The sequence below is a fragment of the Hirundo rustica genome, chromosome 8 (assembly GCF_015227805.2).
Source record: "Hirundo rustica isolate bHirRus1 chromosome 8, bHirRus1.pri.v3, whole genome shotgun sequence".
Lineage (NCBI taxonomy): Eukaryota > Metazoa > Chordata > Aves > Passeriformes > Hirundinidae > Hirundo > Hirundo rustica.
This window is the reverse complement of record NC_053457.1, coordinates 15,870,912-15,885,286: the sequence shown is the minus strand read 5'-3', so window position 1 is coordinate 15,885,286 and position 14,375 is coordinate 15,870,912. Positions and strand designations below refer to the sequence as shown.

General features: G+C 40.8%; 1 protein-coding gene across 7 annotated transcripts in view; it reads right to left on the bottom strand.

Annotated features, from left to right (window-relative positions):
* PPP3CB (protein phosphatase 3 catalytic subunit beta) overlaps positions 1 to 13,265 on the bottom strand; it is a 46,449-nt gene extending 33,184 nt beyond the window's left edge. For 5 of the 7 annotated variants that reach the window (XR_005702018.2, XM_040071855.2, XM_040071851.2 and 2 more), the window contains exons 1-3: positions 13,056 to 13,178; positions 2,353 to 2,553; positions 130 to 254 (exon numbers count right to left, since the gene is read on the bottom strand). Coding sequence is in view for 6 of the 7 variants with exons in the window: in XM_040071855.2 (XP_039927789.1) it covers positions 130 to 254; positions 2,353 to 2,553; positions 13,056 to 13,125 (396 nt within the window). In the remaining variant the exon portion in view is untranslated. Of the gene's footprint in view, positions 1 to 129; positions 255 to 2,352; positions 2,554 to 13,055 lie in introns of all 7 variants that reach the window. The other 2 variants (XM_040071850.2, XM_040071852.2) reach the window with 1 other exon arrangement.
* Positions 13,266 to 14,375: the final 1,110 nt, after the last annotated feature.

Genomic DNA, 14,375 nt, shown 5'->3' with positions numbered 1-14,375 from the left:
GAGAAGGCACAGCAAGGAAGAACACATTCAAACGTTAAAGCAGACCTAAAATTTCACTTGAAAACCTAAGTGAAAGTGTGCTTATAAAAAAAAAAAATTAGGACAGAACAGATTAATATATTCAGTTACCTCTATACTAAAATAACCTCTGTCTACATAGTCACCGAGGAAGAGGTATCTTGTGTTAGCAGGTGATCCTCCCACTTCAAACAGCTTCATTAGATCAAAGAACTGGCCATGAATATCACCACACACTGCAAGCAAAAATTTTGTTCGAATTAATTTTAAAAAAATGTAACGGAAAAGTTACCAAGTTATAGTTAACAGCCACAAAGTATTTCTAATTAAGAAGAAAAGCAGGTATAAAGCAGGAATAACTGAAATTTTTGAAGGTTTTCACTAAGATGCTGTGTTCACTACCTCTTGACAATACTGATGTTAGCTCTGAGTCCAGGAGATTGGGGAGGTATTTCTCCAGCCCATTTAATGCACTGAGCTTTAAGGTCTTGAAAGCTGTCAGCACCTCTTTAATGTCCTCCCCAGCTCCTTAGGTATCTTTGCAAATTCTCCTTGGTATGTGTATTTGAAAATGGCTGCTGCTTCGCAACAATTTGCTGAGTCCATGTGAACTTGAAAAAAGCAGGGAGTGTACTTTGGTTTCTGAGTCATTCTAATACTTCTTAATAAAATCCTATCTTCTCCTTGCTCAGTTACTTTTCTCCTTCAAATAACTACGTTCATTGTTTCAACAGTGGATTTTTCCTATGTTTTTAGAATATGGGAAGGGACAAGACCAGTGGTTAGCAAACCAAGGCAGAAGTGCCAAAGATAGCAGCAGATGGGAAGTCGTTAGGGAGCATACAGCACAACCAGGTCATCTCATAATTTTAAAAAAGTAATTAAAAAATGCATGGAAGAGACAACTGCTCCTATCTCCTCTTTCCCACAGGAGTTCCCAGTTCAATGGAAGTCAGGAGTTGCCTTCTCACTTCTGCATAAAAAGTCACTGGCAACAATTAACTGGAATTTGAGATACTATGTCTTTCATTGATGCAAAATATCATCTATCAACTGACAAATAGCATTTTCTTACTTCTTAGAGTTTATCAGTAAAATCTTTGGGAAAAAAAGTCATCCTAATTTTGGAAAGAAATACTGGATATGGCACACCACATTTTAAAGGCAGTTATTCCCTTAGAGCACATCATTTGCAATTACAACTTACAATATAAGACTAAATAGAATGTGCACTCTTTTATGTCTCTTTCCTTAAGATTTCTACTCAGACACTGAAAGAGCTTCCCTCCTTTTTAAGTCACCAATATACCAATTATCTGTATATACATAAATACAAAAAATGCTAAACAAACTTTAATTTTATTTTAATTTATCTGGAACTTCAAAGTACTCTGAGCTCAGTCAGCCACTAAGCAGTTTCCACCATTTCAACCATTAATTTTTTAAAAAATGTCAACAATAATAACGATGCAAAGTTTTCATTTACCCCATACTAACAAATAACAAGCTGATGCCCTAAAAGAAGCTTTCAGACACTAATTTAAAAGAAGCTTTCAGACACTAATTTTATATAAGTCCATTTAGAAAAAACCATGTTCAGAATAAAGAAAATCTAATTTGAACATAAAAAGCAAATCTACTTTCATTATCATGAATAACAGACATGCAAGATAACTACTCTCTACGAGTCTAAATTGTTTATAAATAAAAGTATTAAAGGACACCAATTCCACCTTTCACCAGGTCAAACAGAAACAGAACTGTTCAAACTATGAAAATACTCAAGAAAACCCTAAAAGTCAGCTTTGTATCCCAGTGGCTCTGGTCCTAGCGTCAAAGATGCTAAAACAATCTTCATCAGTGCCACTACTCTCACAGGAATGTGGTTTTACGTGCAGTCATCAGTCTCACATACAGACCAATATAAAGGTGTATTTTTCACTAAGAATCCCAGTTCACAGTATCTGTTTCAAACCACAATAATTAGCTTCTCTTCACATATGGAGATTTCAGAATTATCCTGAGTTCAGGTGTATCCCTTTATTCCTACTCATAATATTGAAGGAATTAGAAATTTGTATTTCAACAGCATTTAACTACTTCCTTCTCTTTTCTCAATTTTAATACATATCCTACTAGCTTTTTCAATAGGTTTAATGCCTTCATTTTACAAAACAATACAAGACTGTTAAGCAAATGCAGTTGTGAGGGATAATTCAGAAGGACTAACAGAAACGTTGGTTTAGCAATTTTAAGACAAATTCCACAACTGAAAAAAAAAAAAATCTGGCTTTTTCAAATTTAATGATGTATGAAATTACCTAGGAATATTACCTGTAATTGGAGCTTCAACTTCTATCATAGTTTTTTCCCTCCGTAATATTGCAGCACCCTCATTGATGATTCTAAGTGCAATTTCCTCATCCACTCGACCTTCCTTTATCAAGTGGTTCTTCAAAATGTCAACTCTTGGTCTTCCATCTGTGTCAAACACTTCTTCAGATGTCAAGCGATGCGTTGGCGGAAAAGGGACAGCTAAAATTTAAAAGGAAGAAACAGTAGTCATGACACTGTTGTTTGAAAAGTAGGGTCCATCTAGGAATGGGGATCTGTGATGGAAGAGCTGCTATCCCAAGAGGCAAACTTGTCTTTTCACCAAACAATTTCATGACATTGTTAAAATCTGGACAGAATAGTGCTATCTGTGCATGAAATTTTAAAAAATGAACATCTAAACTATGTAAAGTCGTAGAAACTATAAAACAGAGTTTGAAGGCGTAGTAATATGTGCAATATCTGGAAGAGTCAAAACTGACTTTGCAAAGGGAAATAATCTCTCTCCAATACACGACCATTCCCTGAAGGGCTCATGAAGTACTAGTGATGCAGGATTATCCATTTAATAGCCACTCAGACTTGGAAAAGCAGTAAAAATTAACCCATCATCAAAGCCTCAGGGGAAAATAACTCACCAAAAAACCTCAATCAAGGAACAAAAAAAAAAAAAAAAAAAAAAAAGGCAGCAAAGCTAGCAAGAAAAGGGTCCGATACTGTTTGAAAGACAAGATATAAAAGGAGTCAGTAAGCAGTGGCTGGGGACCAACGCAGGCTCAGCAACTGCCCAGACAGCACATTTGGCAGTCAGTTACTGCACAAGTGAAATATGGATGTGAGCCATGGAAAACGGCACTTCAAACCTGCCCCTAAGCAATGTCATGGCACTCAGGATGTTACAGGAAATAAAACTAACCTGACCCTGTCCTCTCCTCAAGCACGCTATTGTTGGAAGAATGAACTACAACAGAAGCAAAAATATTCTGTTTCTCATCATTTAAATACTTTATGCTAAAAGAGAAAAATGGGAGGAGCACATCTGTTCAAAGAGAAGAACTAGTAGCATGAATGCACTTGCAGACAGAGTATTCTTATTTATTTTCTTACTCTTTCAAGTTAAACTATACATTCCAAAAATCAAGCATTCCCTGACTTCATTTAAGTTGATTCCTAGATTACTAGTCACACATTAGATTCCTAGATTACCGCCCTTCTGTTTCATGGAGTAATAAAAATCTATCAATAAAATACCTGATGCATAAATTATACATACATTCACTGAAATTCTTCTAAAAAATAAACTAGAGATATATCTAGTATTCCTCTTATAAAAGCTTCTAAGTAGGAAGACTCTGCAAAATGTGCCTCTGCACAGTGTACAATGAAATTATGGACATTAAGTATTTGATTAACAAAAAGGAAGTTATATGCCTTTCCTTCAGCCTCCTCTATCAGCAATTTAAGTTTCACTCAGAAATGTTAAAATTCCATGTAGTCCAAATGTTAATAAATTTAACTTATTTAAGATATCAAATGACAATCACTTCTGCTCCATGCACAATTGTTCAAAAACATAAATCTGGCTCTGAGAAGAGAAATTAATTATTATGATAAAATAAATTAATCTAATTTTTAAAAGCACTTAATTATAACTATGCAAGCATCACTTCTAATATTCACTGTTTTTCTGAACTTAACTTTCCAACCTTCAGATTCTCTTAATGTTATTTTTTACACTATTTGGAAGTTTACATCAATCTGTACATGAATTAGTTTTAGGCTCTTTCTTGCCTCACTTTTTAAGATACATTATTTGTGGGCCCACAACTGCCCTCAGCAATTCAAAACTGAGCTCATCTTTTTAGGACAGACCAGTCAACTCACAAAGAGATTTATTCTGCTTTAATTCTTTCAAAAGCATTAAAAGATCTCACACACCTTCCCAGAACCAAATCACCTGCAAGCTACAGTTTTGGAAGAACTGTGTTTCAGTAATCCCAGTATTACTCAGATCTACATAGGTGAAAGATAACCGGCTTGTTCTCTTTGGAGGTTTTTTGGGGAAGATGTGTGGCAGAGAATGGTCTGTTGAGGTGACCACCTGTTCTTCATTCTCCTAAGTGCCAATCATTACTAACGTACTACAACCACCAGTGACTGCAGAATTCAAGACCTCTTCCTTATGGCAGCTCAGATATTTCAGAGGTTTTAAGTCCCTGGTAAATTAAATTTTCTTCTCTTAATAAAGTTCTTGTATCTACTAACAAAATAAAGCTTCAAGTTTGTCTATCAAATTATATTCTCTGGGAGGCTAAAAACCAGCTCTTTCAAGATCTGTCTCAAATTTGAATTAGCATACTTATGAAGACTCAGATTTAAAACTCTGTATCCAGGGGTTTGTTATCCATAATGCCCAAAACCCACAACTGTGGCATGAGAAGTAATTAAGCATCTCTAAAGTTATATTTGCCTCATGAAAAAATGAAGTTGTAAAACTAGTTCCTCAGAGTTTAACAAAACCCTTTTCACACAATGCATGTATTTCCCCATTGCTCAAGAAGGATATCTTAAGAATAATTTTCAGAGAAGGCAGAACAATAGATGGCTAAAGATATTAGTCATGATCTGTATCATCCAGTAAATAAAAAGTAACACTGTTTAGAAAAACTGTTTCTTTCCATTTTATACTTTTTAATACATTTTTATACATTTTATCCAGTAAAAGTTATCACTGTATTACAGAGTGCATACCTTTGAAAAATACGATAACTGCCTTTAATAGGTTAAGGATGATGATTTTTGAAGCATGCAGACAATTTCTGCAAACTAAAGGTTTAATTAAACCTTTGATAAAGTAGTCATAGAATGTTATAGCCTAAGGAAAAAGAATTGCAGCATGATGTGTTCCAAGACACAAATATAACCCATGTTTCAAAGTCTTTGAGCACAACCTGTGCTCTCGGGACTGTAACAGAGCAGTAATTAAGAGAAATTACCCTAAGGAAATAACATGGTGTTGGGCATTAAAGGATTCTCTTCTTCCTTTCCCAGCCAAGTTAAACCATAGTATCTAGAGATGAATCTCTAAAGTAATACACACTGCAGTACAAAATAGCAGATTATATCTTATTAGTGTATAGATGTTAATAACAAATGTAGCACATCATGATTTGCAACCACAGACAAGGTTTTCTAAAACAAACCATTGCTGACTAGTCAAAATTAATCAATTTCACTTTAAAAACACATACAGATTATACAATTTTAATATATTGATCAAAAAATGTAAACAGTAGTGCTGAGGAAAAAATAGTGAATAGCTTTTGGGACTTGTTAATGAAAATATTTTGATGGCTTTTTATTACTAATTGAATATGCATTAACAAAGAGGGAAAAATCAGCTTTCCTTTATACTGCAATACTAATACAAGATACAGAAAGCAAAACCTCTAAACCTCGTTCTACACTGACTTTCTACAAGCTTCTGGGTACATTGATACTTTTCAATAAAGCATGCTGTGGAGATTCAAAGGCTAGCACCAATCTGAAAGGATAAATTCCCAGAACAAAGTAAAAAGTTCAAAGGAGAAAAACTGCATTAGTGTGGCACTTTACCCAATATAATAATCCCTGCTGAGAGGTGCAATACGGCAACTAACACAAACACGCTACTTCCAGACCCAACGCAGATCTCACATTGCCTAGAAACTAAATCCAACAGTAGCTGCTAATAAAATCTTACATGTAGATACTGTAAATTTAAACCACATTGATATATATGCCCATTGTAATGACCTCAGTCAAATCTGGCTTGTGTCAAGAGACACCCTGTTGGAACAGGCTCATGAAAGAAGATGAGATCAAAGCCTCTAGAATAATGTAAGAAAAAGCATCAGGGATCAACCATACAAGGTACTCTACTTTCACAAGCAAAATTGTTTCTGTTCTTATGACTGTAAAACTTAAATAATTATTTTTCTCTGACAGTGAAAGAAAATCAGCATTTTTTCCTCTATCATCAGGAGCCCATGGCATATTTCATTAATTTAGTTTTGGCTCGATAACCCAGATTGCATTTTCTGTTTCATGAATGTTTTTGATTTCACAGATAAAGTCTCACCTCACATTACTAAGGTTACTAAACACGATCATTCTGTTTGCAAATAATTTGTTGCTTTGGGGATAGGTATACATGAAACAGTATATATATAATGTTTGTCTCCATCAAGTGTATCCTGTAGCAATACAAGCACGGCCTTCTGTGAAAAGGAAGGCCAGCATCCCTCATTTTCTCAGCAGCTTTGGTACATGATAGCAAAATGTTCTGTGTTTTTTCTGTCATTCAGTCGCCTTTTGTGGTCTTTTGGTTTTAGAAACACATCGCTGTCTATGTATTGTCACTCAGAAGAATCACAAAACCTAACACCAACTGACATCTTTCAGTTTCTCCCTGGAGTTTTCACACCTCCGACAACACCCCTACAGAAGGAAAAGATGCAGCACCCATAACTCCTATGAGGACAGAATATATCCAATTATTCTTCTGCATGACAGAACAGATTCGAAAAGAAATAGCATAAAGGCATCACAGATGGTCTGCAGACCAGCAACCTTGAAAATACTAGATAAGCACAAACATGCAGCCGCATCTACTGGAATCAGAAAGCTCCAATAAAAAGCTGACAAAAACCACAAGTTACCCTATTCACCTCAAGCAGGAAAGCACCGACTCAGCAAAGTCAGTTTCTTGCAAATTACCAGAACTACCCCGAAGTTTCTCTGAATGCAAGGTTCCTGCTATATTAGCCAGCATTTTAGAAGCAAGAAAAAACGGCCCTGTAAACCTTGAAAACCTACAACAGCACTGAAGGTACTATTTATTTCATCCTCACTTATCATGTACCTGCAGCCTCAAAAGTTTCATAGAATTTTAAATCTCAAATGAAACTGTGCAAGTATCTTGTATGCCATGGTGCATTCATTCATCTTTTATACTGTGTAGTTTTTCAATTAACTTGGTTAATGTTTCTGGAAGTTACTCACAGGAAAAAATACAACTATTTGTTTGAAAAAGTATTTAAAGATACTCCTGCCATTAAAATTGCCATACTATGTTATGCCAAAAAATTACTTAGTGCTTAAATGCACTTCTGGCAATGATGGATGCATAGATCCTCCCCTCTACATACTCTGCTTTTGAAACAGGGTGGCTTATGGATTTTCTCTAGTTTCTTCCAGACACCAGGCTTATGACCACTGCTAGAACTGTCTTCCACTGTTTTGTCCAGATTCTGAATAGACAGTTTCATAGTTTTTGCCTCCACTGCACCTTATTGCTATGAATTACACAGTTTGAATTACACATTATCTGAGAAGGTATTTCATCTTTTCTATTTTGTTTGGCACTGCATTTCTCCTTTTCACAGGGAGACAAGAATTACAGCTGCTTCCCATTCAACTTTCCCATTACATACCATTCATAAGGTTCACAAGGTAAGAAATATCTAACTCTCTCCCCCATTCAACCACTCCTTTCCTGAGTCAGAGACTTGTCATCTTTGTCATTCCACCTCGCCCAAAAGCCACTCCGGGCCTCTGAACATTTCTTTATCTAAAGAAAAAAATCACGAAGATGGAACAAAATTACGTGCTGTTGTTCAAGACGCACATGTAACACAACATACATCTAGTGGCATAATGGTGCAATCTCTTTTTTCTGAATTGGTCATCTAATACTCCCTGAATTCTTATCAGACCAGTTGACTGCCACTGCAGTAACATTTTCAGAATATTATCCATACAGATCCTAATATCTCTTTCTCAAGTTCACTGCCCTCTATGCTTAAGAAAGAATTGCTCTGCCCTTTGTGGAGTCTGCTCTATCTTTCTCCTAACAGCATCTCCTACAACTTCTTTACAAGGCACTCAGTCTAACAGGAGCTTACTGAAGCGTCTCTGGAAGTTTGCTGTCCTGGATAAGTGTTACCATTTGCTATTCACTCTGTCTTCTAAAGAGCTTGTCAACGCATTTAAAGAGCACAGATAACAGATGTTAATCTCCTTCTACCATGGGAGTTCATCACCTATTAGCATCCTTTTTCTCCTAAGTAATTTGGATCCAGAAGAGGATATTTCCTCTTCTGCTTACTTTAAAGACTTCGGTGAAGAAACATGATGAATAGTTTCACCTGGATCAATAAGTTCACTGGATTCTTCAAAATATTCTAACAATTTCTCCTGATTTTCTCCTATGAAAACTTTACCAACTCCTCTTTGACACTGTATTTCCCGGGGATATAGTTAGGCCGCTCTTTCTGACAAGTGCTATGAATCTGTTTAAATTAAACATTGATCTACAGTTGTGCAGTTAAATCTAGAATTTTTTTTAAAATGCTGCCATGCTCCATATCTCAGGCTCAGAAAATTAATTATGCCATAGGCTATGGAAAATAAACGCACAATTTTGTACCCAAAACCCCCAAAGATTTCCTTTAGAGCCACCAAACAACTTCTGATCCTGGGATACTTTTTGGGAACATTTCTTTTGTTGATACGTTTTGAAACCACTTACACTTCAATGACAGAGTTCTTTGATCCATTCAGCGATAAGAATTGACTCATGTGCGAAAGAGTCCTTAGCTCCTTAAACAACAAACACAAGTGTGAGCAGTTGCCAGATTTTTGTGCTCTGGCCTTACCTCCTTCCCAGCCCTCAACTGCCAATTTGCCCTATTAAAATTGAATCAGGCATCCATTTTTGGGTGGGGGTTTTTGGGGTTTTGTTGTTGTTATTTCAAGATTTAATGCACTCTAAACATCCCCTGAAACAAAAAGACCAGTCAAACACTCACTTGTCAGAATTCAGTTCCATTCAATTGTCTCTCCTCCAAAACAAATTTGTGATTTTTTTAAAATTATTTTTTTTTAATATGACCCTCTAATACTCTTTTCACATTGCTGCTTTTCTGTATCATCATAGAATAATTTCTGGCCAGCATAAGTGCCTTACAAAATTCTTAAAACAGACTTCATGCTGCCTGTCAACTTTTAACCTTTTACCTTTTTTTTTTTTTTAAACCAGACTCTGAGTTATAAATTTAAATACTGCAATGATTTCTTTTTCTCCTTACATGGGTGCAATCATTCAATAGTAGCTATCAGAGCCTTAATTTAGGAGCCTGCTTGCTCAAGGATATGAGTTACATTTTTTTGTGTTTCTCTAAAGAGTTGTTTCACTAAGCTTCCATTTAATATCTAAAATGATTGTCTGCCAATCAGACTGCACCACGACTTTTATCCAAAACAAAGGAATACCGAAATCTTTCCATTTCCAGAAGAACAGACATAATCTCCAAATTTAGCACTGGGTCAGCATGACAAGGTCCCGTGGATTGCGTCCCAAGGCCTGAGAGCACCCAGAGTGGACAGAGTGTAATGCTGGGAGGACAGGAACTTCCAGCTCTGGGGTGTAACTACCCCCAAGTGAGCCACAGAAGCCCTGATGCTTTGCTTCAAAGAAAAGGCAGTGAAGGCTCATCCCTGCCACGCTCAGGACCACTCTACTCTATCTGGGCGAGCTTCCAAGCATTTCTTCATCCCTCCCCGGGAAAAGTACTTTACTACAAGGCAATGAAACAGTTGTTTCAGGAGAAAAGATGCATTGCCAAATTAAAGTTTGAAAGTCACACACACTGAAAGGTGAGGTGAGCTGACTGAAGTCACTCACTTGTCATCCAAAAAGAAAGGCAAACCCAAAGAACCAGATGCAGCATTTAAATATCAAGAGCAGTTTATAGAAAAAAGATTTTGACAGAACATAACAAAGGGAATTGTTTTGCTCCACAAGACAGTAAAACACTAAGTATCCTTCAAAGATGGAGAGGGTGCCTTAGAAAACAGTGCATCAGAACAACAGGTATATTTTCTCTTCCCTATTTGGAGAAAAAAAAGAAAGCAGTTATAAAAGCCTCATCACAAGACACCTTTTGGGACCCAAATGCCACAAGCTGACTTTAGACAGCTTTTCAGTTCCATAGCTAACCTTTAATTTATAGGAAACTCTGTAAGTACAAATTACTTTTAGGCAATTTAACTAAGCCATGTAAAAGAAAATTTGAGCTTTTCATACATTTTGAAAGCAATCAATGACCTTTGGATGAGAGAATTCATACTTGGAAAGATATGCTAGACAACACAGCTACACTGCATTTTTAAAGCTATTATTATGTTTATTTTTTACATATCTATCTGATATGATAATAATACATCTGATAGCCTTTCAGACACTTCTCTACACACTTGTACTTCCCATCAACTGTTAAACATACAAGTCAAAATATGAAGGGGAAGGCATCCTAATCATTATACTACTTCATTACAAAAAAATTAGTGATGATACAGTAATTCAATCATTTCTTCTTGGGTGAGCATCTCTTGTCTTTTTCTGCTAACATGATAAAGAATTCAATTTCTCACAGCCTCTGAAATTTATTCAATTCTGTTCTTTATCCCCCTCTTGCAGTGATGAAAGCAAAACTTAAATAAGATCAAGATAAACAATGCAAATAACAGCAAGCTTATGTCCTGAATTCAAATTTTCTCCCCAAAAGACACAGTATATAGAGAACACGAAAGCTGATATATGGACCAATACACAAATACACCAGATAATATTACTACATTTTCTTCATGGCTTTTCTTAAGGAACAGAGACATTATAAAAGACCTATTCACTGTAAAATAGGAAAGAGTATGGTGAATGTTTCTTGGTATGCAAGAGGCAACACATGTTTGTGAAGAGAGATGTGACACAGTTGTCACACTTTAGCATGGTTTCAACAAATTGCATAGATACTCCCACTTAGGACTGACATAACCTGCAATCGTGCACTTCGGGGGTCACTGCCTTAAAAAAAAATTTCCAACTGCATTGCACCCAGTGGGGGAGGAGAAACCAAACCACCCCATCCTTCGTATCAATAACACAGACAGCTTGGCACAACTGGCCAGGCTTTCTCCAGAAGCCAGTGATTCAGCATGATAGCGATGGACAGGACAGGTCAACAGAAGGAACAGAAAAATGCTGTATGAACTGCTTGTAATTATGCCAGATGAAGCCATCAGAGATTGATTACCCTTACAATAGTCCTGCATCCTAACATCCACGTTCAAAGAAATAAATTCAGGCAGTAATTCTGCTTAGAATGAATGAAGCAAGTCTTACCTACAATTTTAAACAACCAGATGTGTAGGTCACATTTAACAAGCTGAGTTATTAAGTGATTGGAAATCAGTAGGTTTTCCACTGTGTTCTAAAGTATCGGATTGCGTACTATTAATTCTTTTATATTGTTTGAAGAACTTAACTTTTTACCACAAATTGCAGTAAAGGTACAAAAATTCATCATACATTGAAGTAGCACTAAGGAGTCCAGGTCTTCAACAGACTGGTTTTAACATCATCCACTTTTAGCCTCGCAATTTGTTCAAATAAATTAACAGGTTTTAAGCAATTCAAAATGAGTAACAACTTATTGCAAGTAAAGCCTTCCAGTTTACTAGAAAACATGCTGATGTTCAAAACATCCAATGGGATTCCAAGGCTTTAATTAACACCTGCTGAGGACAAATGCATCCTTTTCATTTCTCAAGGCCCCCTATTATGTAAAAGGTTAAACAACCAGATCTGCGCCCCTTCGAACTCAGTCAGACCCTGTGTTCCTAGGAATGTCAAAAGCAGACTGCTTGTGTACACCTGTGATTTCCAACAGGCCAGGCCTGCCATAACAATTGTTCACACTGACATCACCAAATACAGTGCAATATGAAAACCACTGGGATCAAAACAAAATGATGTGCAACTTGAGTAAACACAACCTAGGAATTCTTGAAGCACAATCTATGCCCTACCCTTAACTACCAATTTAGGTCTAACACATATTCCAGGATGCTCTGGATTATTCTCCTCACAAAAACTAAAGTGACACACTTCAGAGGGTTGAGAGAGAAGAACTATTTTATACCATTTTGGTGCTAGACCATCCTAGTTTTAAATGAATGTGTCTACTATAAAATGCTTTACTTTTTCTCCTAAGAGGTAAAACGTTTGACTTTTCACGGCTTCCCACGAGATTATCAAGGAAGGGCACAAAGAAATGGATCAAGGTGAATTTTCTCCATCAGAACTGGAACCTGAGAACAGCAGCCAATAGAACGGGCGGCAGCACCTTCCCACTCGCTCTTCCCCGCCGCTGTCAGCGTCTGCGGATACAGGGCTCTCCCCTGCGCCGACAGGGGAAAAGCCCCGCGCGGCCGCGGCGCGGAGGGGCCGGAACGCGGCGGTGCCCGCGGCCAGCCCCGCACAAGCTCCTCTGGGCAGCGCATCCGGGCGGGACGCGGCAGGCCCGCAGGCCCCGGCCACCGCTTCCACCCGCGGCCCCGCCGCCCTCACGGGCCCGCCCGCGCCCGGCTCCGTCCCCCCGCTCCAGCAGCGCCCACCCCGGCTACCGCCGCGCCCGTGCGGGCATCCCACGCCTCCGCGCCGTGCCGAGCTGCCCCCTCCCGTCCCCACCTGCGGGCACGGCGGCCCGGCCCGCGCACGGAGGGCACCGCTCCCCGCGGCCGGGCCGCCTCTCCGCGCCCAGGCGGGGGTCACGGCCCCGCCGCGCAGCCATGTTCCCTCCGCGGGACAGCGGGACGCTCACCCTTGACGGCGCGTTCGCTGGTGGCGTGGGGCGTCAGCAGCAGCACCTTGCTCCCCTCCTTGGCGGACATCGCTGGGCGCCGCCGGGCTCCGGCGGCGGCTGCTGGGCGCGGCAGCGCCTTCGTCCGCCCCTCCGCCGGCGGCTGGCGGGGCGCGGCGGGGCGGGCGGGGGCGGCTACAGGCGCCGGGCGGCGGCGGCCCGGCGGAACATGGCGGCGGGCGCGGCTCGCGGCTCCTGGCGCAGCGCGGGGACGGTCCGCCCCGGGCCCGGCATGCACCGCGCCGCCGCCCGCCGGGCACCGCGGGAGCGCGCGGAGCTGCCGGCCCCAGCCGGGACCACGGCGAGACTCCCGCCCGACCCGGGGCGGCGGCGCGGGGCGGGGCGGGGAATGCGGCCCGGCGCCTCCCGGACAGCAGCGGGAGGCGGGCGAGGCGGCCGGAACGCCCCCGCCCCGGGACGGGCGGGCGCCAGGCCGGGGCTGAGGGGGCGGTGCGACGGACGCCCGGCCCCCAGCGACCCCGCGCAGGCGGGGCCGGCGGCCACCATGGAGAGCTCCGTGGGGCCGCCCCGGGGGCTGCCCGGCTGCGGGGAGCGGTGCTGTGGGATGGCTAAACCCTCAGTGCCCACCGGGAAGCTGCGCAGAGCGATGGGCAGCGCCGGTGCCCTCAGCGGGCGCCAACACGACAGGAGGGGGCCCAGAGCCTCAGCTGGCAGGAGATGGGGCGGAAAAAGGAGTTTCCCCTCAGTGAGAACCTGGGCACAGCTTGGGGCAAGACAACCAGTACCAGATAATTCAGCCAAATTTCTCTGCCTTGGCCCTGGAGCTGAACAAGAGTGGACCAAAGAGCATGAAGGGCCCTGGGTACTGCGGCAGGAGCTGCCCCCTGATCCCCCAAAGCTGCGCAGGCTGACACAGGGGCAGAGGCTCCGGGCAAAGGCAGCACACCGCAGCCCTTCTGTTCCATACACACCAGGCCAATGGTGTGCAGAGCAGTACGTCCAGGCAGATGCAGGGCACTGGACAGGGCGCCTTGCCTCGGCCAAAAGGTTGGTACAACTCTCCTACATCTAAGGTAATCTGGTCATTATGACTACTCCATATTAAGTTAACTTTGCCGATGGAAAAAGCTCAGTAGTTCCTGTTCTACTTTGCAGCAGCTATTAACTCCACCCTCTCTGCTTTATTGTCACCTCAGTTGTACCATTGGAGGTCGGCTGTAGGACTGGCACTGTACCTGAGATCACAGAAATGTTTAAACCAAACAAAACTCACAAAGCACACAAAGCAAACCAAACCAAACTCAAGCAACAATCAGCCAA